The sequence below is a fragment of the Mya arenaria genome, chromosome 5 (genome assembly GCF_026914265.1).
Source record: "Mya arenaria isolate MELC-2E11 chromosome 5, ASM2691426v1".
Taxonomy (NCBI): Eukaryota; Metazoa; Mollusca; class Bivalvia; order Myida; family Myidae; genus Mya; species Mya arenaria.
This window is the reverse complement of record NC_069126.1, coordinates 44051367-44075929: the sequence shown is the minus strand read 5'-3', so window position 1 is coordinate 44075929 and position 24563 is coordinate 44051367. Positions and strand designations below refer to the sequence as shown.

Sequence of the window (24563 nt, the reverse complement as noted above, 5' to 3'; positions counted from 1 at the left end):
TCATTGTATAAAGCCTCAATGTAATACCTCAAGTAGTTGCTGAGATATTAACCTATGTGTGCTTGCACGCAAAACCTTAACCAGAATTTCTAAGTCAAATAATAAAGGCCTATTATTGGCATTAAATGCAAAGTAGAGTTATCAAACTTGGTTAATTAAGTAGGTTGGAGGGTTGAGTACCATTGTATAAAGTCTCAATGCAATACCTCAAGTAGTTCCTGAGATATTAACCTATGTGTGCTTGCACGCAAAACCTTAAACAAGGGGTGATGCCGACGCAGACGCCGAAGCTTGGGTGAGTAGTATTGCTCTCCTTATTCTTCGAATAGTCGAGCTAAAAATACAAAACACAAACAAAATTAATGAAAATAAATTATTTTAGAGATCATTTAGTTAATACATGATATTATGACCAGTGAGATACAAAACTGAAAAAAAATGACTTCAGTTGGGAAATGGCTTAAGAATTAAGATGTTTTATGAATACCGGTCCAGCACAAGAAGGTGCAGATCATATCCTAGTTGTATATGTGTCTCAGAATGGGGAGGTGGCACTGGCACCAGATTTTCAAACTCAATCATTTTTTTAAAAAATCAAAAAAAAATCTTATAATTCCTTACTAAAAATTATAATACCGAATATGTAAAAAAAATATTGATTTTTTTTTTTTTTTTAAATATGCACTTTGTACTTAAAAAATGATTGAGTTTGAAAATCCGGTGCCAGTGGGAGGTGGGTCACAAATGGCAGTTGGGCTCTCAACTCAAATGTCCAGGAAGCATTTAACGGTCACACAGCTCATTGGAATTCATTGTTATAGTTTGTGTGTCAGCTGTAACTTTCTAACAGTATCAAATATTGACCAAATTTTATTAAACTATATATCAACATGGCAATGTGATGCAAATGGTATTCGTGCTTTCGCCTTGTCAGGGTCATACTAGCCAATTACCAGATTTTATAGTCATCTTCCTCCAAATTTAACTTATATAGAGAATACTTGAAACATTTATAGAATATAATGAAATGTAAAATGAGATGTGTGTTATACCTGTGATAACAACATCAATGTGAAGTCTTACTACGTTACGATGGGCAAATCATTAGCAAGTAAAACTATCCGGTGAAGGAAAGTCTTGACATGTTCTTTACTTCAAAACATTGGAAAAGTTTATAAAAACTATAAAATACAGTTGAAATTTATTGCATTCATAAGGTATTTGCAAACAGAATATACCTTAATAATACCCACTAGTGCATGTATGCCATAGTGGAAATACACATTACAAGGTAGCAACTTTTATGCACCACCAAAGATGAAACACAATTATAATAACACAGAATGTTTTGGCAGTCCTAGGGATGAAAAATACTTTCATTTTTTTATTAAAGATTACACATTACACATAAAGGTCATTAATTATGAGAAACTTCATAACTATTCTAACAAGAGCCGTCGTAAGACAGCGCGCTCGACATCGCCGCTTTGACTTAGAAGTGAATACAATAACAATGTAATAATACCAAGTTTGGTCTATTTATGTCAAACCTAACTAAAATTATTCAATACATACGGTGACTTTGATGCTGCCCTCCCACCACCCGAAAAATGACGCAAGTCATTCAAATAAATTGATTTCCCATTATGAAAATGTGGTAAAAAATATACAAATATGCCTTTCAAAAGAAATTAAAAAAAAAAAAAAATTATAATAAAAAATCAATGACCATATAGTATAGCCCTCCTTGTTTTCCCTTGGTAAAAAACTGGTTAAGAATGTAAAAATGTGCCTGTCAAAAGAAAAAAAAATATATATATATATATTCAAGGGACACAATTTGTATTTAGGGTTAAAATGGAGTTATGTTTCTTGTTGTAAGATGATTGTAAATAATTTTGAATTTTATTAAGTGCATTGAATGAAAGGTATAGAAGTTTTTTTTATTAAAATCCCAACTTGCCCTTAACTTTTACTTGCCTAAAACTTTAACCTAAGTCAATCAGGGGCCATAACTTGTATTAAGGATATGGAGTTATGTAACCTCATTGGGTGATGGTCCTGAACAATTTTGTGTGAAGTATTTAATAAATATCCCAACCTGCCCTAAAACTTTAACCTAAGTCCAATAGTCAATCAAGTGCCATAATTTGTATAAAAGATAATATGGAGTTATCTAACCTCATCATGTGATGGCCCTGAACAACTGTGTGAAGTATTAAGTCAATTGAATGAATGGTATTGGAGTTTTAAGTGAAAATCCCAACTTGCCCTAAAACTTTAACCTAAGTCAATCAGGGGCCATAACTTGTATTAAGGATAATATGGAGTTATGTAACCTCATTGTGTTATGGTCCTGAACAACTGTGTGAAGTATTAAGTCAATTGAACAAAGGGTATAAAAGTTATTTATAAATATCCCAACCTGCCCTCAAACTTTAACCTGAGTTTCATAGTCAATCAGGGGCCATAATCTGTGTAAAGAATAATATGGAGTTATCTAACCTCATCATGTGATGGCCCTGAACAACTGTGTGAAGTATTAACTCAATTGAATGAAAGGTATTGGAGTTTTAAGTGAACATCCCAACTTGCCCTAAAACTTTAACCTGCCCTAAAACTTTAACCTAAGTCAATCAGGGGCCATAACTTGTATTAAGGATAATATGGAGTTATGTAACCTCATTGTGTGATGGTCCTGAACAACTGTGTGAAGTATTAAGTCAATTGAACAAAGGGTATAGAAGTTATTTATAAATATCCCAACCTGCCCTAAAACTTTAACCTGAGTTTCATAGTCAATCAGGGGCCATAATCTGTGTAAAGAATAATATGGAGTTATCTAACCTCATCATTTGATGGCCCTGAACAACTGTGTGAAGTATTAACTCAATTGAATGAAAGGTATTGGACTTATAAGTGAAAATCCCAACTTGCCCTAAAACTTTAACCGGACGCCGACGCCGGGGCGAGTAGTATAGCCCACCTATTCTTCGAATAGTCGAGCTAAAAACCTCAATAAGAGCACTGTAAGCGGGTGTAAAGGCTCAACTGTTGTTGTCTTTACATGGGCGTAACTAAACAGTTATTAAATGGTACACAACTCATATGAATACGGTAACTGGTAACATATGTATCAAATGTCATTTGAATCTCTGAGTTTTTAAGTTCTAACCAAAGTTAAAAAAGATATCACAAAGTCACCACCAATGATTACACAAACAATTTCACATTATCTTGACTTTTCTTCGAAAAAAGTACATGTATTTGATCTTAGCTTTTATCTTTTCTTCTTGTCTAACAAGCTTTGAGCAAATTCCTCATATTTTTCCAAATCGTCAAAGTAATCGGTGTGATCGATATATTTTCCATCTTGAGCCAAGTAGCCTTCGATCGGCATTGTGTTCACCGGTCCATTCAAACTGTACTCCAGAAGTTTTGGGTCAAGCTGAAAATAGCATAGAAAAGTTTTAGAATGATGCAAGAATCATGCAATACATGAACACACCCTTTTTCCTGAATTAATCTGACAACCCGTTAGTACACGCATATTTGACTAAAAGACCTTTACTTTAATCCCTTTACTCAGATATTCTGATTTGTCAATTCTTGTGCTCAGTTTGCTTTTTGCGCATTTCTCAATGTTTAAGTTGGTGATGAGCCTTTTAAAGTAATCAGAAAACATTTTTGAATAAACATCCCGCCATGTTCTATATCATCAACTTAAAAAGATCCATGAAAAATCTTGAAAATAAAGCCCTTATGAAATCAAAACTGTAATACTTCTCAGATTTTACACATTTCATAAGCTACATCTTAAATGACTCACGGTATGGAGCAGGACTTCAACGTGTAAGCTTGTACATAAAGCCATAACCTTTACCACCAGACCACTCCCACCTCTTAGTGGGGACCAATTGAGACACCTCTACAAACAGACCACTCCCACCTGTTAGTGGGGACCAATTGAGACACCTCTACCAACAGACCACTCTCACCTCTTAGTGGGGACCAATCGAGACACCTATACCAACAGGCCACTCTCACCTCTTAGTGGGGACCAATTGAGACACCTATACCAACAGACCACTCTCACCTCTTAGTGGGGACCAATTGAGACACCTCTACCAACAGACCTCTCTCATCTCTTAGTGGGGACCAATTGAGACACCTCTACCAACAGACCTCTCTCACCTCTTAGTGGGGACCAATTGAGACACCTATACCAACAGACCACTCTCACCTCTTAGTGGGGACCAATTGAGACACCTATACCAACAGACCACTCTCACCTCTTAGTGGGGACCAATTGAGACACCTATACCAACAGACCACTCTCACCTCTTAGTGGGGACCAATTGAGACACCTCTACCAACAGACCTCTCTCATCTCTTAGTGGGAACCAATTGAGACACCTCTACCAACAGACCTCTCTCATCTCTTAGTGGGGACCAATTGAGACACCTATACCAACAGACCACTCTCACCTTTTAGTGGGGACCAATTGAGACACCTATACCAACAGACCACTCTCACCTCTTAGTGGGGACCAATTAAGACACTTCTACCAACAGACCTCTCTCATCTCTTAGTGGGGACCAATTGAGACACCTCTACCAACAGATCACTCTCACATCTTAATGGGGACCAATTGAGACACCTCAACTACTAGACAACTCTCACCTGTTTAGCTTGTATATAAAGCTCCTCTGACTCCTCCCTCAGCATTTGTAAGGCTCTGTCCTGGGTCCTCCAGAGCCGGTTGAAGGCGCGACAGTTCTCCAGGTGTTCAGCCATCTTGTGACGACACCATTCCTTTTCCAAGAGGATTTCCTGTTCCAGTTGTTCCGGGGTCAGAGGGTCTATTGCACGATCCCGCCGCCTGTTCAAAGTAGGTATGGGTATCAAAATAATAAAATTAATATCAAAATGGAAAACATATGAAGCAGAACTTAACCTTACCGAAAAGTAATGAATGTTTCAGTAAGACATTTGTAGTATAAAATATTTTGATGACAATTACACCCTTTTATTATGGTTAACTTGATAATAAGTTACCAACAAGGTTTTCAAAATATACCATGCTTTGAATGATGAAAAAACAACAATATATATGTTGAAAAACAAAGGCAAAAAAAGCTTGTTTGTGAAAGATTTAAGAATTAAACTAGAGCTATCACTGAAGGTGATAAATACCCCCCGAACGCCGCCTCTCATTATGATTTATCATTGTATGAAGTTTTATGCTATTCCATCTAATAGTTTTCAAGTTACTGTCCAGACAAAAGTTTGACAAAGAAAAAACACAGAAAAAGGCAATAACTCTGTAATTTGCTAAAAAAGTGTAGTGATTCATGTACACTGAACTCCTTCTCATTGTGCTGTACCATTGTATAAAGTTTTATTACATTCCATCCGGTAGTTTTCAAGTTATACTCCGGACAAGAAAAAAGTCACAAAAGACAATAACTCTGTAATTGGCTGCAATAGAATCGCGGTTCCTGTACACTAGACTCCCTCTTATTAGGATCTATCACTGTATGAAAATTTATTAAATTCCATCCAATAGTTTTCAAGTTATGCTCCGGACAAGAAAAAAGTAGCAAAGGGCAGTAACTCTGTAATTAGCTGAAATATAATTGCGGTTCCTGTACACTGCACTCCCTCTCATTATGATCTATCAGTGTATTAAGTTTCATTAAATTCCATCCAATAGTTTTCAAGTTATGCTCCGGACAAGAAAAAAGTAACAAAGGGCAGTAACTCTGCAATTAGCTGAAAAAGAATTGCTGTTCCTGTACACTGCACTCCCACTCATTATGATCTATCACTGTACGAAGTTTTATTAAATTCCATTCAATAGTTTTCAAGTTATGCTCCGGACAAGAAAAAGTAACAAAGGGCAGTAACTCTGTAATTAGCTGAAATAGAATTGCGGTTCCTGTACACTGCACTCACTCTCATAAGGATCTATCACTGTATGAAGTTTCATTAAATTCCATCCAATAGTTTTCAAGTTATGGTCTGGACAAGAAAAAGTAACAAAGGGCAGTAACTCTGTAATTAGCTGAAATAGAATTGCTGTGTCTGTACACTGCACTCCCTCTCATTATGATTTATCACTGTATGAAGTTTTATTAAATTCCATCCAATAGTTTTCAAGTTATGCTCCGGACAAGAAACTTGGGAAAAAATTGACAGCAAAAAAACAAATAAAGGGCAATAACTCAGTAATAAGCTGAAGTAGAGTTATGGTTCTTGAACACTGCACTTCCTCTCATTGTGCTTTACTATTGTATGAAGTTTCAATGAATTCCATCCAGTACTTTTCAAATTATACTCCGGACAAGAAAAAGTAGCAAAGAGCAATAACTCAGTAATAAGCAAGAATAGAGTTATGGTTATTGTACACTGCACTCCCTCTCATTATGATCTATCACTGTATGAAGTTTTATTAAATTCCATCCAATAGTTTTCAAGTTATGCTCCGGACAAGAAAAAAGGAACAAAGAGCAGTAACTCTGTAATAAGCTGAAATAGAGTTATGGTTCTTGTGCACTGCACTTCCTCTCATTGTGCTTTACCATTGTATGAAGTTTTAATAAATTCCATCAAGTAGTTTGCAAGTTAATGTCTGGGAAAAAAATTGACAGCAAAAAAACAAATAAAGGGCAATAACTCAGTAATAAGCTGAAGTAGAGTTATGGTTCTTGAACACTGCACTTCCTCTCATTGTGCTTTACTATTGTATGAAGTTTCAATGAATTCCATCCAGTACTTTTCAAATTATACTCCGGACAAAAAAAAGTAGCAAAGAGCAATAACTCAGTAATAAGCAAGAATAGAGTTATGGTTATTGTACACTGCACTTCCTCTCATTATGCTCTGTCATTGTATGAAGTTTAATCCAATTCCATCCAGTAGTTTTTAAGTTATGCTCCGGACAAGGAAATTGCAACGGACTGACCGACCGACCACAGGGTGACTCCAATATACCCCCTTCAAACTTCGTTTGTCGGGGGTATAAAAAAAGTGTTATTTAAGGTTGAGGAACACGCTCCCCTCTTGTATAAAGGAATGTAAACCATTGGCAAGTTTCAAAAAGGCATTCAAAACTCACTATTTCATTTAAAGATGCACTATTACTCCCCAAAAAGATTTAACACATTTAATACAAATGTTTTAATATACCAAAATGGATGAACAAATGTAGAAAACAATGGTTCTTTTGAAGGTTACCGAGTATCAATTTAAAAAAAAATGTGAAGAAAAGTGTCACTTTAATTGTACGGGAAGTGATTATCTATAATATCAAATTGATATAATAACGATAAATAATTTCGATAAATAATTTCAAATATGTATATATATATATTCTGGGGATTAATCACACACCTCCAGCGTAGGGAATAAGGGACATTCAACCGTGCAAAGGTAAGGACTTCATTACTTAGATTTAAGTTGCTTAAGTTACAATGTAAGTGTGCTGTGTATGCAATATATTTGAACAATGTGTTGGGTTCCTATTCAAACTGATCCCTTTAGTTACTCATACATATAGTGTCAGTACCTGTGTGTGTAAAGCATATTCATTGTTTCTAAACATTAAAATTACATTAACTTTAAAGACTGTTTTAATGATATTGTAATGTTTTATAAAATCTCTTTTTTTATAAATATGATGTTTTAAATTACAATTAGGCATTGGAAAATTCATTTTAGACGTTTTATTATTGTGAAAGGTAATTTTGTTTTCATTTCATGTTGTATTGTTTGTCTACCTGTATATTCTGTGACATATAATTTGTAAAGCACTTTTGAACGTGTATTTCTATATAAAGCACTTTACAATCTGGTATATAATAATAATAATAACGTACGTTTCAACTTTTGAAAAGGAACATTATCAGGACCCAAATGACTTTTTAAACAGTACACAAGAACCATTTGGGATCATTGACTGACAAAGTTTCGGTTTCATGATTTGTGTGAAAAACAATAATTGTGGTTATGGTGATTCAGACAGCAGAATGATCCATTTGATCTGCAATCAGTCACATTCAGACAGCAGAATGATCCATTTGATCTGCAATCAGTCATGCTACCAAATGAGCTGTACGTATTAGATTCAGGAAAAGTTTGCTTAATTTGTGTTTTTAGCTAAATCTTCAAAACAATTATTGAATCCCAGCTAGATACCAGATCAACTTACCTTATGCTAATTTTCAATGATTCAAAACTAGGCCCCAGATTTGCTTAAATAAGTAACGATGTCAGAAGGTGACCTTTTATGTGGCAACCCATGCAGAGCATAATTATATATTATGATAATGATATGGTTTAAATCAGAATGCATTTACCCTGACATGATGTCCTTCTTCAGTTGTGGCGGTGTCTCCAGCTCCTCAATTGGTCGTAGGTCACGAATGGTTTGTCGTGACAAACGCCTGTTTGAAAATCATTAAACAATGATTAATTTTAACTTCAAGGTAGATAGGCTTTTATGACAAATTAAGCTACATTGGTGGTAAGGAATTCACATCTGACTCAAAATACTGCAAATGGGGTTTCTATATAGCCCTTTCAATCGAAATATACTAAACCAATTATGGTTAGCTTTTACACTTTAACAAAACAACCCAATCTTCCTGTCCAGTTGTGAAAAGAGGTCAAAAAACAAGCCACTGACATACAAATATTCCTCACAATATGAATAGAGTAAACAAAATAACACAAGGTTATTCCGCATTTGAAGATTCTTATCAAGATTCATGTAACTACCTGAGCTCTTTTTCCAGTTTTTTCTTCCGGCGTGTTAGCTGTTCTTGTGACATCAGTAGAAGTTTCTTGGACTTTGATACGGTCGGAATGCCCCTAGTTACCAAAGAAAACACTGTTTTATTACCTCAATAAACAAACAGGAAATTGATGACAACCAGTACAATTGAAGAGACTAATAATACAATATGAGACAATGGCTTCAAGATAGAAATGTTTAAGAAACAAAACAAAAAGACTATGACATGAAAATTTCCACATTGAACATGAAAATGATTAAATGGATATAATGAAGAAATCTTTAATATACTCACTGGTGAACTTGAGAAACTCCAAACCCTATTACTGTGGAGCTGTGAAATCCATGACCCCCGCTGTTTGAAACAGACATACATCTGAAATTAATATGAATATGAATGCACATTAATTACCTGTAAAGCAATCCTTCTATTTAGTTTTTGGCCATGGCTTTTTCATCAAGCTTTAGCAGTGGCCAAAATTCAGCTACTTCTCAAATAATAAACATGTATAATTCTTTCCCCAATTTTAGACAATCATTTCCAAAAATTAATGTAATAAATAAAAAATAAAATAATATCATAATAATAATTGTTTGTGCTGATGTAATAATGGTTATGTTTGTTTCAAATTGTATGTCAATCTTCCTAACTATTCTGAATAAATGAGCATGAAGCTTCCAAACTTTCCTATTTTAAACTAGAAGTGATAAAAGTTTAACTTTAAATGATGTTGTGGTTCCATTAGCCCTTTTTAAGTCCCGATCCTAATTTATTGTTTTGGAAATGTTGACATTGTTATCTGTGAGAAGTGATTCAGTTTAAGTGAATTGTGTTTCTGTCTAAGTTTCTTGGAAAAATTAATATTGCACTGTATTTTTTCTTACCTTTTTGGGGCCAAACTTTGGCCACATTCGTGATTCCTAATGCTAAAATGTATACTTTTTTGCCAAATTTAAAAATAAAAAATTAACAATTTGATTTTTAAAATTAAAATATGAAATGCTACTTCTTTCGTAATCTCAATTTTATTAATTCCAATTTGGGTTCCAGGGTTAAAGCATATAATTCGTTTGGTGCATTATTTGTTGGTATGTGTGCCTCATGATAAGACAACATCATTTTTTTAAATACCAGTCAGATATGATCTAAACTGAAATATAAATTCAAATTAATATCGAAACTCTTTTTAACAAAAGTTTAATAAGCATATTTGTTGTCTGTCTCATAGGACGAAACGTTACAAACGAAAGGAAAAGCTGTTTTTTTTATGCATTTTATGCTTGTTTTAAACAAAAGAAATTGCAGTTACATGGTAAAATATAACTAGCATGAACCACAAGGGGGACAACCAAATTTGCACTGTTTTCAATGTCCCAAAAAATGGTAAGAAAATGGAGGGATTGAAAGGGGTTCCATTTACGCCATTTAAAGGTGTTTATACATTTATAAGTATGAAGCAAATCAAATGGCTGATGGTTTAAGTAAATACATTGATGTGGTGGACATTTTTCTCAACCAAAAAATGCAAGAATCACTTGAAAATTTTAGACTTTGTTAAAGAAAGGTTTATAATAAAGATTCTGCACCACTGCGAAAATGTGATAGAAATATAGTTTCGTACTCATTCTTTCAAAGAAGTAACTATTGGCTTTAGGCGTGTTTATTAATAATTTTGTGTTTAAGTAAGTATTTTTAAGTGTAATATGTTACTATCAGGGCTTCTAAAATTTTGGAACCTCAATCGGTCCGGATCCAGCCACAATCTGTCTGGATCCGGCGACCCCCCCCCCCCCAAAAAAAGAAAGGCCTGTTCAAAAGTCCGAATATTTAGAAATGTCACACATGTCTTTTCTGTCAATATTTTTTCGCGATATCGCAATTCCTAAGAGGGTTCTAGAGCCGCATAGCCGATTCAGATAGTCATTGATACAAGCTTAATTCAAATGAGATTCTCATCGATCGTAAATAACTTAGGCTGTCGGGAAGCGGTCAGACAACAAAAAGTGATACAGTATTATGTTTTATTTGCTTAATGCATCTACAGTGGGTCAACATTCAACTGATACTCGTGTATAATAATATCTATCTAGATTTATAATTGGGACTTAAAGCTATAAGTGTGATATCGACAACGATTTTTTCATAACTGCGAACTAAAATGTCGTAAGCGGCGCACTCAGCTTCCAGCCTATGTAGTTAATCAAGCGTGTCGCTGTTGATATCCTATATATGACTAGGTTCGGATTAACAATGACATATGCAATTTAAAAGAACAATTTAAATTTAACAGTTTGGTAATCAACAAACGGATATATCATGTAATGATCGACGACAACATAGCATATTCATATTGCCATGTGAAAATATGGACCGATTTTAACACTTCATCAGGATAGCTGCACAAGCACTTAATTAACACATAGTTTGTTTAATTGTGTCTTCTGCCAATACCAAAACACGTGATTGGACCGATCGCAAGGGTCTGCTAATTAACAGATAGGCTTTAGAGTGTTCAGCGTAGCGGAAAAAGCAGCTGGTCGCATCAGTCTCATGGTAACTAAGACACTTTTATGACCTATTGGGGGTAGTTTTGAATGTGTGAATGACCCGTAAATGTTTGTGTATTACAATTTCTACAACTTTGACTTAGTCGTTTTGGACCGAAATTCTAAAAAAAAGAGAAAATTTTGGACCGATTTTTTTTTTACACTTTTTTAAACTGAAATTGGTCTTGCTCGGCCAAAATCGGTCCAGACCGGGAAATTGCCGGTTTTTAGAAGCCCTGGTTACTATGATTTCTTTATTGCGGAAGTGCCTAATTCTACCTCTCTGGAGAAACAAATTAACCTCTCTGGCAGAGCAAAATTGAGGTTAAATTTCAGTGACTTTGGTGACTCAGACCATGAGTGATGCATTGTATCAATTTATATCCATGTTACAAGCAAAAAATACACAAATGATCATTGTTGGATCACCCTGATACACTTCATTGTGTACCGTGGGCAATTTGGCCAGGAAAATCTCTTGAATAATTAATTTACCAGATGCTTTGCAGTTGAAAAATGTTCTGGCGAATGCTGTAACGTATTGCTTCAGTTTATTTCTCCTAGTCACCAATAGTTCAGAACCCGCCCCAAACAGTACAAAACGATACTTCAAAGCTTCTCTATATATTAACGTGATGTTCTTCCATCAACATGAGACAGGAACTAACTATTCCTGTTGTTGTTGTTGAGTTTATAAAGGTCTGCCCGCGCCCTATAATGGCTGCATTATGGCTTGACCCCGTCACATCCCCAAGTGTGACTTAAACAGAATTTTGAATCCTAAGGGGGAGTTTTACCCCCATCGGTTGATGGGATATTCGCCAAAGGAGTAATTTTGTACCCAAAATGCCGCGAAACCTGCGATGAATGACATGTAGAGTGGCCCCACAGCTCTGAATATTGGATATGGTTTCATTTCTCTAGTCTTAACTACAGTTGTAATTTAGATATTGCGCTGTATCTTAAAATCATTTACGTGTAAGAATGGTATTTTTTCGAGGATGGGCAAGACTCGCTATCAGTTCATTGACAAGAAAGTGTTGTGAGAACAGGACTTTTCGCCCACTATATGTATTTATATTTCTAATATATATATGAACTGACCACTTTGTTGTCGATGCCCGACTATTGTCTCACTATTTAATTATTGAAACTTCTTCAAGACCAGAGAGTGCGTTGACATTACTTGTTTTCCCAACATGTTCTTTAAACGTTCATGTACATATACAGAGAGGGTTACTATGGTTTATTTTTTTAAACATTTCTATGCCTTTCGCTGCTTATATACAGTAACATCACATGACCAAACCGGAATGATCCATTTTAACCACTCTTTTGGATGAACCTATTATATATAACTTACATTAAGAGTAGGGGTGTCAAGTTTATTAATCTTTAGAATAAGCAGGAAAACATTCAGAATATAACTTCTTTTGTATCAATTTATGATTTAACAGCTAAGTTTAGACATTTTAATACCATAACAGTACAAAAAGATACTTCAAAGCTTCTCTATATATTAACGTGATGTTTTTTAAATTTCACTAAAACAGAAATGTAAATGAAAATGTAAACTGTTCTCTTAAAATGAATAGTATTGTCTCAAGCCTGTTGAGACGTTAAGGGAAGGATGAATTTTAGACTAAAACGGATCCTGTCTAATCTGAGATACTCACAATCAGTCATTTTAGCGTCTTAGAACTTAACCTCCCAATCTTATAATTGGGATTTGGATTCCTATCAATATGGTTACCAAAACATCTTGATAACACCTTCTTTTCCCAAATTGTATCAAAATATGGTAAGATGTAACCTTGAAATCAGAGATGATAGGTCACGAAATTACATGTCAATTACATATCAAATTATACTGAACATGCGCCGTGGCCTTTATGACTGCTGAACATGAAAACAAATACCTTTAACATAAATAAGTTTTGTATAATGTTATAAAACTCTTTGAGGGTTTTTACCTGATAAGTTTACATAAATTCATGATGAGGACAATTTTGTGATTAACCAGTGAACGAAAAAATATATTTTAATGTTGGATTTATGGTAACAAACTGAGAGTTTCTATCGTGAAATATATATATATATTATTTTTATTACTATATATCGTTTTTCTATGATATATTATTTACCTCGTTTACAAAGAAATATATAAAACAAATCAAATTTCGTTCAATAATTTACCGTGGTAGGTCAAAGGTCGCGACTTAGATTTCGCGCCAAAGACAAATTTGCCGGGAGAGTGGTGGACATCATGCTGAAATAGTCTCAGTCTTTCTCACAAAAAAATGGTGCTTCAAAACAGCGGAAGATTCAAAACCGACGCTGGTAAAGGAGAAAACAATGCTGGGTAATTATTTTCTCATTCTTTTAACTATGTCTTCCTAAATAAATCTAAAATGAAGGCTGTTTCAAATATTTCAAAACGGTCGAAGGTGTTTTTTGGTTTGCGATTTCATTATATGCTCCTGAGGCTGCACATCAGTTTATGATATTAATTAACTCCTGAAGTTAATGTGCAATTATAAAATCAAGTTACAGTAAAGAAGAGTCTGCAGAAAAGCGCGTAACGAAGGCCAGACAGAATGACGAAATTGACGTAAAGTTTGGGTTTGAGAGGTACAAGGACCCACAGGAGCGATGTGGTTGGATGATCAACATGCACCCGGTCAGTTTTATAACCTTTTTAACCAGGTAACAAAGTTGTTGCATGTATGATTTTTACATCTCATTGGATACCTCTTAAAATGCAGAAATTTAGAAAGCCCAGAAACCATCTTAACCAGTACAGGACTCTTGCTTGAATTACGAATATCTCAATTTTGCACTTGACTCTCCCTGCATTATTTTGTTGGTTTATTGTTCTTATTCTTTTTTTAGGAGCAAATAGTTCACATTTTGGTATTTTTTAAGTTTATGGTGCACAAGTTAAGTTGTATTTTCAGGCTGATATCATGGATGAAGACAAACGCTTGGTCAGTGCGGTTGATTACTACTTTGTTGAAGATGATGGTGGGAGATTTAAGGTATCTTGAAGTTGTTACAATAAAAATGCGCATATGTATAAGAATTCTGGCTTGTCCATCCAAAAGAAAAATTTTGATGACTAGTGATTGCAGTTGCATCATCTTGCCTAAACTTGAACCATGCCTGCAAGGCTGTCAGGGTTGTACAACTGTTCAGTTGTGGTTCTTGTTCAGTTGAAGAAAATGTTGGTGGTACACTCTTGTTAAGACATTTGTAAAGCATCTTGTAACCTGTATAATCTGAATGGAGGAGGTAACTCTGTTGAAGGAATTTGAAAATAAAATTCTTAGTGGATTTCAAATTTGTCCCAATGTTGCAAAGGAACACTATGCATTGAAATCACTAAAGATCATTAAATTCATTATAGGCAACCTTGCCGTATAGGCCTTACTTCTATGTGCTGTGTAAGAAGGGAACTGAGCGGGAAGTTGCTGCCTACCTGACCAAGAAGTTCTCTGGGAAGATTGCATCTGTCGAAACTGTTAACAAAGAGGATCTTGAGCTGGTAATAGACTGGGGACATTTTATAAGTAAAATGATGGGCAGGTCGAGCAATATCAAACCAGATCTAGCTTGACCCACTGGTTGTGTTCTAAACTGGTTATTTGTTTTGGGTTAACTGACCCTACCAAATAAAGGCCTCCGACCCAAATTTTTTAAAATTAAAAAAATAGACACATTTTTAAAACATGTAGTGCCATTAATTTTGACAGAATAAAGCTCCATAGCGACAGCTTAATAGGAATGGCACTTGCAAGAAAATTATCTTGACTAAGAAAATTCGGTAAAAAATCCTTACCTTGTAATTGTGATGATTTTTCGCTTAACAATTATTTTTTAAGGTCTAAAAAGTGATTCTCTTAGTTTTTATGAATATGTTTGGGAAACCTGTATGAACTATTTTTCGTACCTACCTTTGTATAAGTTAACTGAATGTTCATTTATTTAGATCTAGGCATTTGTGTGTGCTCTTGCCAAATTTACAATGTTGTAATACTGATTGAAAACATTTTTAAGATTGCGCATCTTTGCCAGGCACACCGATAACTCATGTGAGCAATCGCCCCAATCCAAGAAAAGCTTAAGTATGCAAAGTTTATAAGGACTGGCAGAAATTGAAATAATTAAACTTCAACTCTGCACTGTTTTAATGGAAACCACATATGGTTCAGAAGTGTTATACTGTTTAATTTAGACTTTCCATCGAATTAATCAGAAGCTCATGTGAAGTATATTGAATCAATATATTCTTTTAAGTTAGGTCCTGAAAATTGGGACTAGTGCCTTAAATTTTTGAACTCATTTGTAGTCCTAGAAGTCCTGGGACTCGTTGAAAGAAAATTAAAAAAATACACTAGCAATAATAATCTTTACCTAAGATCTCAAGTATTACAACAATGTACCATTTTTAGCTTGACTATTCGAAGAATAAGGAGAGCTATCCTATTCACCTGAGCGTTGGCGTAACCACTTATGCAAGTTTTTGAAAGAGTTTTTGTACCACCTCAAATATTTTCAAAGTCCATTGACATCTGGCTTTGAAACTTTGCACGCTTGTTCACCATCATAACCCCAACCTGTACACAGGAGGAGGTAACACGATCAAGCATTTTGACAAAATTATGCCCCTTTTTCAACTTAGAATTTACGTTAAAGTTTGCGTACCACCTCAAATATTTTTAAAGTCCATTGACATCTGGCTTTGAAACTTTGCACACTTGTTCACCATCATGCCCCCAACCTGTACTCAAATATTTTCCATTCAATTTATGTAAATATCTCAGCACATCATGTATTGCATTGAAATCTTATCTAACAGTGATCCATGCATGTTTCGCAAAAACTTTTACATCCATACACCGAAAAGCGGCGGAAAAGTCGAGCGCGCTGTCTCTGTGACAGCTCTTGTCTAGGTTGTTTACATTGCAGTAAGGGCAGTGGGCAGGAAATTTTATATTCTGGTTTTACTGACAAAAAGAATATTTATAACATGATGTTGAAAATTGGTTTTTATTTTTTAATCAAAGTAAGACTATGTTTTGTAGGATATGCTCAAAATGTAAATTTGATCATTTCAGCATAACCATTTGGTTGGTTTAAAAAGGCAGTATGTCAAATTGTCATTCCTCTCCGTTGAAGACTTGATGAAAGTTAAGCGTGACATCCAGCCTGCTGTACGCAAAAACAAGGCCAATGACAAGTCACATGAAGTCTACACAAGGTATCTTAACTATTTGCCTACATATGGTGAAAAAACTTGTTTGATTGTGAAACTTAATGAAAATTTGGGTTGTCTTGATGAAGCACAATTTAAACAACATTTATCTCGCAGCCATTATAAGTAATGCAAGTGTAATGGTTGCATTGCTGGCACTTGAAAACATATTGTGATTTATTGTTTCAGTTACATGGATGATGATGATCTCGTCTCGAAGAAGACAGTTGACCAAATGGAGAACATAGTTGACATCAGGTTTGTGGTTTCAGAAACTCCCCATGTTTGAGTTATAAAAATGTCACCAAACGTATTAAGTATACCATACTAAACATGTATTGTTGGAATCCTTACTATCAGTCAAATTGTCGAGTCATAACAGCAGAATTAAGACTTTGGGCATATTGAATATTAATTGACTGAGGTCAAACTTTAACATAGGGTACTGTGTTTTTCTTTTAAAAATACGCACATACAACAAATATTTTCTGGGTCAACATTTTTAATACAATAGATTTGAATTCTGTTTCACTTTTGGAGGAAATTTACATAGTATCTGACCAGTTCTGAACTTGAGCCCAAAACGAGTGAGAAAATTCTGGAGCGAACCGCATTTTAAAGTTAACAGACGTTAACTTCTGCAAGCTTGATGAAGCAGATCTATTTCTTCTGCAGAGAGCATGATGTCCCATACCATGTGCGAGTGTCTATAGACCTTAGCCTGAATGTTGGCCACTGGTATTCTGTGAGGGGAAGGGGCAGCCAGGCACCAGAGATCAAACGAAGGGAGGATCTGGTCCATAGACCTGTGAGTGGTAATTTCTCTTCAAGAGTTTTAATTTTCAATTGTTTTATACTCGTCAAGTTATAATTATTTGAGATTTGCATTAAAAATAGTAATATGTACCTTGAATGGATATAAATTGAGTTGAAAATAATTTATTTAATTTATATAACTTTATTGTGTCTTAGTGTCAGGACCCCTTATTGGGTAAAAGTCTCCTATGATTTTCAGTGTGTTGGCATCCCTGTTATTGTTACATTTCAGGACCCAGTGGTGCTAGCATTTGATATTGAGACTACAAAACTTCCCCTGAAGTTTCCCGACTCCACTATTGACCAGATCATTATGATCTCATACATGATCGATGGACAGGGATACCTGATTACTAATAGGGAGATAATATTCCAGGACATAGAAGACTTTGAATATACTCCAAGACCCGAGTTTCCCGGGCCGTTCATTATATTTAATGAATCTGATGAGGTAAGAGTATTTGTCTTTACACTGAAGTAGCTTTCCTTGTGTGAACATTGTGGGGTTGGGGAAGCATTTCAATAAGATTGTGTAACAAGTGAAATGAGTCATCATTTGTTTGGTCAAGGTGTTCAGATTTTTTTGAATTGAAGTCATTTTAAAAATTAAGATTATTTTGTGTTCATATTTTTAAAATAAATTGAGAGTGAAACACCAGTAAGTAAGTGAGCTGTTGATACTAAATCTTTTTGGGAACACCCGAAGTGTTTATTTATTTTTTATAGGAAACATGGGATTTTACTGACATTTCTTTTCAGTTTTCACTTCTACAGAGGTTCTTTGACCACATACTGGAGGTCAAGCCTCACATATTTGCTACATACAACGGTGACCTTTTCGACTGGTATGGAAATTACTTCAAAATGTTCAGTCACTAATACTGTATGAGTTACGAGAAATTGACTAAAAACTTTTCACTGAATGATTAGTTAGTAAAACCTGGTATTCTGTCACAGATTATGGAACTTGATTGAACAAGACTGAATGCTAAAATATTTGGCTTCAACTTTTTTTAAACGCCATTTTACTGATGCTTGGTTTGTAGTAAGCTCAAGCAGGGGACTTGTTCTTTATTTTAAAAATGTTTTTTTTAGGCCGTTTGTGGAGGCACGGGCAGCCTTCCATGGTCTGGACATGTCTCGCGAAATTGGTTTCGAGAAAGACAGCCAGGATGAGTACAAAGCCAGACCCGCCATACACATGGACTGCTTCAGGTGAAGATTGCACTGTGATCTAGATAGATTGAGATAACTTGCTTCTTGATTTTAATAGAAATAGACTTCCAGTGTTCAGTGGCTTATTAATTATTATTATTATTATAAAATGTGATTTCATCATGACAATATTTCTAACAGTGACATGCTGGGTTAAGCATGATGAGTCCTGTAAAGTTGTGAAATCTGATATTTCAGATGGGTTAAAAGAGACAGCTATTTGCCAGTTGGTAGTCGGGGTTTGAAGGCTGTTGCAAAGGTGAGCTAAAACTGACTGACTGATGATTTGGTTGAAGAAAAATGTTAATGTGCAGAACTGGTATATAAAAACTATAAAAGTATAATCTTAAAATGATTTCTTGAACTGTGTTTAGTTCAACAAATTTGTTGAACTACTTATTTATCATTACATTGCATGTTTTATGTCAAAGTAAATAAGGGTGAACTTGTGCATTTGAGGGCGCAGTTTGAACAAATTAAACTTCTGTTTTTGTATAGAATAAGGACCGTCTCACACTAAACCTTTGATTTATTTCTTCATAGCAAACTTGAAACCCCATCATTTTTCAGGCCAAGCTGAGATATGACCCAACTGAACTTGATCCTGAGGAGATGTGCCGAATGGCGACAGAGGAACCCCAAGTGTTGTCCAACTACTCTGTGTCTGATGCAGTGGCCACATTCTACCTGTACCAGGAATATGTGCATCCGTTCACCTTCGCCCTGTGCACCATCATCCCTATGGAGCCGGATGAGGTAAGGGCAGGGGTGGGGAAATGCTTTATAATACAATTTGTCAAATCATGTGGGAAGTAGTTTTAAAATGAATCCAGAAAACATTGTGTTTTGAGTATGAATCAACTTTGAGGTAAAGGTAAATATTAAATTAAGTGTAATTAAGCAGTTACAAGGCAGAGGTAATAAATAAATGGTGTGGAGATGAGCAGTTACATTACTGTTGCTGAATTTTATGTGTAAGATTTTTAGTGCTTTTATTGTATGGATTTTAATTTCTCCCAAGATCTCTATTGATTTCTATATCAGGTACTTAGAAAGGGATCTGGTACCCTGTGTGAAGCCTTGTTGATGGTTCAGGCTTACCATGCAAACATCGTGTTCCCCAACAAGCAAGAGTCTGTGCTGAACAAGCTGACAGAGGACGGACACCTCATGGACAGTGAGACCTATGTTGGTGGACATGTAGAGGCATTAGAGTCGGGGGTCTTCAGGGCAGATATCCCCTGCAGGTTCAGAATGGTAATATTTAAATTTAAGCTGTTCCTTTTTTTTATGGAAAAAATCTGGATAATGTGTTAGCCTTAGAACAGGCAGTCTAAACCTTGACCTCGTCCATAACTAAAAAATGTTCAAGGATCTTTAGTTTTGGAGTAAAAACCTTATTCTACTGAAAAATACAGACTTGTTTGTGTTGGCTTCTCAGAATTCTATAGAATGATACTGTTTTGTGGGTATAAACCATTCTACTAATTGTGGTACTTTGGACTTATAAAGGTCAAGAATGAGCTGGAATTTATTAATTTTACGCTCTGGCAGTTGCAACAAGAGACTTGTAACTATAAAATAGTGTTGGGTCTTCCTTGAATCTCTAATCCAGCTGCTCTCCTTTTTAATACTCCAAATTAAGACACTTCTTTAAAATAATTGTAGCAGAAGGAATATAGAGCCAACATCTTGTAAAGCAGTTGTCATTTAGCATAGTTGTTAATGGATTGATCTTGAACTTGACATGTTGCAGGTGCCTGAAGCCTTCCAGAATCTGATTGACAAAGTGGAGGGAACAATGAGGTTCTCTATTGAAGTAGAGGAGAAAATACCCATGGATCAGGTCACAAACTTGAACGAGGTAAACAAAATAATTTTAAAATATACTATAATATATAGTAAGTATAATACGAGTAATTGGCAATTGCATGTATATTGACTATTTATTATATTCAGATAATTAAGATGAGTATAAATTTAATACTCCATCACCTCTTCCTTCTTGTGTTATTATTTCAAAAAGTGATAGTAATATATAACAAATCTTAAATTATGTCTGCAGTTATTTCATAAAGACATAATTCTAATCTTAATTTAATGATCTCGCCTTGTTGATGATAACATATACCAGGGCTTTTTCTATAGTACCCACGGGTCCGACTATTGGACCCATTCCCAAAGCAAAATATAAGATATTTTTCCCAATCTTCAGAAAAGTCCCAATTTTTTTTTGAAATTCTTTTTACCTGTACTGGTTCATTTTCAACATCGTAATAAATCATGTGATGTGAAGTTTTTTTGGTAATTGAACTCAGAAATCATTGATTTCTATCACATTCAGAGATATAAAATATTATCTGTGATGATTTATTGCAATAGATATTTACACCCCAAGGATTGGTATTTCAGCCATTGTGGGTCTTTTAAAGGGAAAATTAACTAATATTAAATCATTTCCTAATTCACAGGAGACTAGACAGCTTTTTCTTTCACTGTAATATTTCCCAATTTCCACATTTTCCCGACGCAAAATTTCCCAAAATGTCTAGGGTCTTTTTCCCAAAATGGGCAGAAAAAGCCCTGTATACTCATTGATTAATTTCTCAGGTATGCACTGATATCATAGAGCGGTTATCAATGTTGCGTGACTGTCCTAATAGACTGGAGAACCCAATCATCTACCATCTGGATGTCGGAGCCATGTACCCCAACATCATTCTCACCAACAGACTTCAGGTGAGTTTGTAATTTTTTTTAAACAGGGAAACATGGACACAAATTCCCAGGGTACACCCAAATTTGTCAACCACGAGACTTTGGAAAACTGTAACATATTATTCAGTGCTTGAATGCTTATTTTTCTGAGTCAAACTGCTTGGATCTTTGGATTTTTATCATTGGATAATGGTGTTGAAATAATCTTTTGTATAAGCATTTAAGGTTTTCAACTACTAAGTGAAAATCAATAAAAAAAAAGGGGGGGGGGGTAACCCGAACCAAATGTATTTATTTTTTTAGGCCTTTTTTTAGGCCTGAGCAGAGAACCTATTTGTGGTAATCACTCTTGCTCTATAATTGCAGCCCCCTGCCATAGTAGATGAGGCAACTTGTGCTGCATGTGACTTCAACAAGCCTGGAGCAACGTGCCAACGGAGAATGCCTTGGATGTGGAGGGGAGAAATCAGTATGTACAACACACTTTGTTTTCTTTCTATGATTTAAATGTTTAATTACATACATAACTACGTCAAATACTACTATGGAAAAGCCACTAAGATAACAAGGAAAAAGCCAAGAAAGGTTCGAAAACATGTATATGTTGGAATAGAATTAACAATAGAGTTACCAATCTGATAGTTGACCAAAGGAAGAGATGAGGAGGATTTTGGTGTTGAAAGACCAAGTCACTGGTCAGCCAAAGTGGTTGTGATATGGAGATATTAGTCAGATCACAGCCTGCTTTGGTGAGCTGGTTTCTTGGAGAGTAGACTGATGATATTAAAAGTAAACTAGTCCATCAATTCCCCTTTGTATTTCATCCAAGCGGATCAGTATCTGTTTTGGGTCCATCAAAGTGGCTATGAAATGCTGCTCAGAGCAAATCACAGTCAGCTTTGGTGAGCCTGATTCAGTTCTTAACTTCAGAAAAAAGCCAGAATGGATGAAAAATGTAATCCTGTTGAAGTCGGTGAAGCAGGATGACACCGGAAGACTTGCTTTCATCTTTCAAACAGGAGTGGATCTGAAATATCAGTATATTTGGTGCTAAAGGAACCAGATGACTTGAGAGGAAGACTTTCACAACATGCATTATTACTTGTAGTGGCCGTCAAAACAAGCTGTGAATGGGTGTGCCTAGCCTGATCACAGCCTGCTTTGATGAGCTGCTGTAATGTAGCCTCAACTGACAGAAAGGTGAAGGACAATTCACATATTTTGAAATGAAAGTGAAAAGATCTGATGTGAGAGAGAAAGGAAAGAATTGCCATGTAGGATTCCCAAGAGATGGTAGAGGGATTAAAATAACATTTTGAAGGAAGGATTTACAGCAATAAGGAAATTGATAGACTCGAGATATTTAGATGATTGGTTCATCATAAAAGGATTGTATTGTTTAAAAAAAGGTGTATTTGGGTCATCAAATGTTGATGTGAACTGGTTTATTGTATTCAGATCACAGCAAGCTTTGATGAGCTCACGTACATGTTTGCATCTGGATGTTGATAAAGACAATTGAGTGAACAGAAAAGAAACTGGAGCTGTGGATATGTCACAAGAAATTTGGAATTTTCTGCTAACAAAAATCTACAATATATATCCTGGATGATTGTGATAAGAACAAACATACATGTACATTAATTAAATGTGACTTGTTGCTAGTGTCTTAAACTTCCAAATATATTGGCATAAAGTGAAGTACCTCACTAGAATGACTGAAATGTCTGTCAAAGTGGTTGTGAACTGATGAATACATTACCAGATCACAGCCTGCTTTGATGAGCAGTTCTCACTTACCAACAATGAAAACCCTGGCAAGGATTCCTGGAATGGAAATGTACTTGTATTCCTCCTGCAGAGATGGAAATGCACAAACACTTTAATTTCAAAACTCAATTCATGAGGTCAAGTTTTCACATGAATGAAATATTTGATTTCTCAAAAGAATGTACTACAGAATAATGGTATAATTGAAAGAAATGGGGTATAGGCACTGAGGTTTTGTCTTTTATTGACAGCTAGCAAACTGATGGTTTCAGATATGAATGAAGACGATGGAGGCTTTAATAAAGCATTGAAGATGAAAGAAATGGTAAATGATTGAAAAAGGCTTTTGAGAGACTGTCAAAGTGGTTGTGAGCCTGTAATAATGTAAGGATCACAGCCTGCTTTGATGGGCTACTGAAGCCAACTCGACTGGCTGTGCAATACCAGGAGAAGCAAATTAAAAAAACCCATCTTATCCAACATAGTTTGCCTTGTCAACAGTGTATAGACAGAATGGAAATCCTAACAGCTTAAAAAAGTTACACCAACAACCTGTATACTTCTAGTACAGCATCATTATTTCCTGTTGTTGTTTTTTAAAGCAGTTTCATTCAATGCTTTTTTGTCGTGCCCCCATGTAAAAACATAAATTGAAAAAATGTTATAACATTTTAATATTACAGGAAACTGGCATCTATATTACCAAAAATAATTCAAGTCTTTAGAATGTATTTCCAGCACGTTTTCCTCTCAAGAGAAGTGTGTTACAGTTGATTAAATTGAACAGTATTCACTTGTGTAATAATTTCATTGATCTTGATAAACATGTTACTCTACTGTTGCTAGTGCCGGCAACAAGGAGCGAATACCATCGTATACAGCAGCAGTTAGAGAATGAAAAGTTCCCTCCTTCGGAGCCCGGTCGACGGCCCCGTGCCTTCCATGAACTCCCCAGGCTGGAGCAGGCCGAGATTGAAAAGAAACGACTGGCAGGTATGATTTGTTTTAAGTGATGCCATCCCTCAGCAACAGTAAATGTGCTTCCAAAAAGTCTCAAATAGAAAAGAGCTTTAGTACTGAAATTAAAATAACCCAGTAATGTGATTGTACACTGCCATTTCAACCAACCGATGTGATTTGTGAGCAGATTTTCTTTGTAAACTGATGTTAAAGAAGTTTATGGGTTACCTTTGGTTGATACAGTCCAAACTCCTGTCGACATCTGATATCTCGATTTTCTGGTTGTGTCATACTTTTTTCCTGGTCCCAAAGATATTTTTATTTCTCTAAGATATTTCTGCTAATGTCGATTTTTCTTTCTCTAAGATATTTCTGCTAATGTCGATTTTTCTATCTCGATTTTTTCGCTATGTCGACACATTTCACTCCCTGTGGTCAAATTACACATTTTCTGTGTTCATTATGTCGATCTGCAAATCAAGCTG

The 24563-nt window shown here is 35.3% G+C and overlaps 2 protein-coding genes across 2 annotated transcripts in view; one reads left to right on the top strand and one right to left on the bottom strand.

Annotated features, from left to right (window-relative positions):
• Positions 1 to 1189: 1189 nt before the first annotated feature.
• On the bottom strand, positions 1190 to 13374 carry LOC128233728 (39S ribosomal protein L40, mitochondrial-like). Its single transcript, XM_052947548.1, has 6 exons — positions 13319 to 13374; positions 9094 to 9174; positions 8783 to 8875; positions 8362 to 8448; positions 4685 to 4883; positions 1190 to 3448 (listed from the first exon to the last, which is right to left on the bottom strand). The coding sequence occupies exons 1-6, from the start codon at positions 13339 to 13341 to the stop codon at positions 3281 to 3283; spliced, it is 651 nt and encodes a 216-aa protein (XP_052803508.1). The 5' UTR covers positions 13342 to 13374; the 3' UTR covers positions 1190 to 3280.
• A 195-nt stretch (positions 13375 to 13569) lies between these two features.
• The window catches only part of LOC128235268 (DNA polymerase epsilon catalytic subunit A-like), a 42091-nt gene continuing 31097 nt past the window's right edge, over positions 13570 to 24563 (top strand). Inside the window, exons 1-17 of the mRNA XM_052950072.1 lie at positions 13570 to 13707; positions 13893 to 14025; positions 14303 to 14383; positions 14752 to 14889; positions 16463 to 16605; positions 16789 to 16857; positions 17275 to 17407; positions 17648 to 17866; positions 18175 to 18260; positions 18511 to 18630; positions 18829 to 18889; positions 19201 to 19386; positions 19675 to 19887; positions 20387 to 20494; positions 21241 to 21369; positions 21715 to 21817; positions 23965 to 24111. Of these exons, the coding sequence (XP_052806032.1) occupies positions 13646 to 13707; positions 13893 to 14025; positions 14303 to 14383; positions 14752 to 14889; positions 16463 to 16605; positions 16789 to 16857; positions 17275 to 17407; positions 17648 to 17866; positions 18175 to 18260; positions 18511 to 18630; positions 18829 to 18889; positions 19201 to 19386; positions 19675 to 19887; positions 20387 to 20494; positions 21241 to 21369; positions 21715 to 21817; positions 23965 to 24111 (2131 nt within the window). The 5' untranslated portion in view covers positions 13570 to 13645. The remainder of the gene's footprint in view (positions 13708 to 13892; positions 14026 to 14302; positions 14384 to 14751; positions 14890 to 16462; positions 16606 to 16788; positions 16858 to 17274; positions 17408 to 17647; positions 17867 to 18174; positions 18261 to 18510; positions 18631 to 18828; positions 18890 to 19200; positions 19387 to 19674; positions 19888 to 20386; positions 20495 to 21240; positions 21370 to 21714; positions 21818 to 23964; positions 24112 to 24563) is intronic.

Bases quoted from the DNA above. Each gene is read 5' to 3' on its own strand.
- LOC128233728 (XM_052947548.1), bottom strand. From the start codon at position 13,341: ATGAATTTATGTAAACTTATCAG. The intron at 9,175-13,318 runs GTAAAAACCCTC...TATTAATTTCAG, and splicing joins AATTTATGTAAACTTATCAG to ATGTATGTCTGTTTCAAACA. The intron at 4,884-8,361 runs GTAAATGCATTC...TACTTTGAACAG, and splicing joins AAGAAGGACATCATGTCAGG to GCGGCGGGATCGTGCAATAG.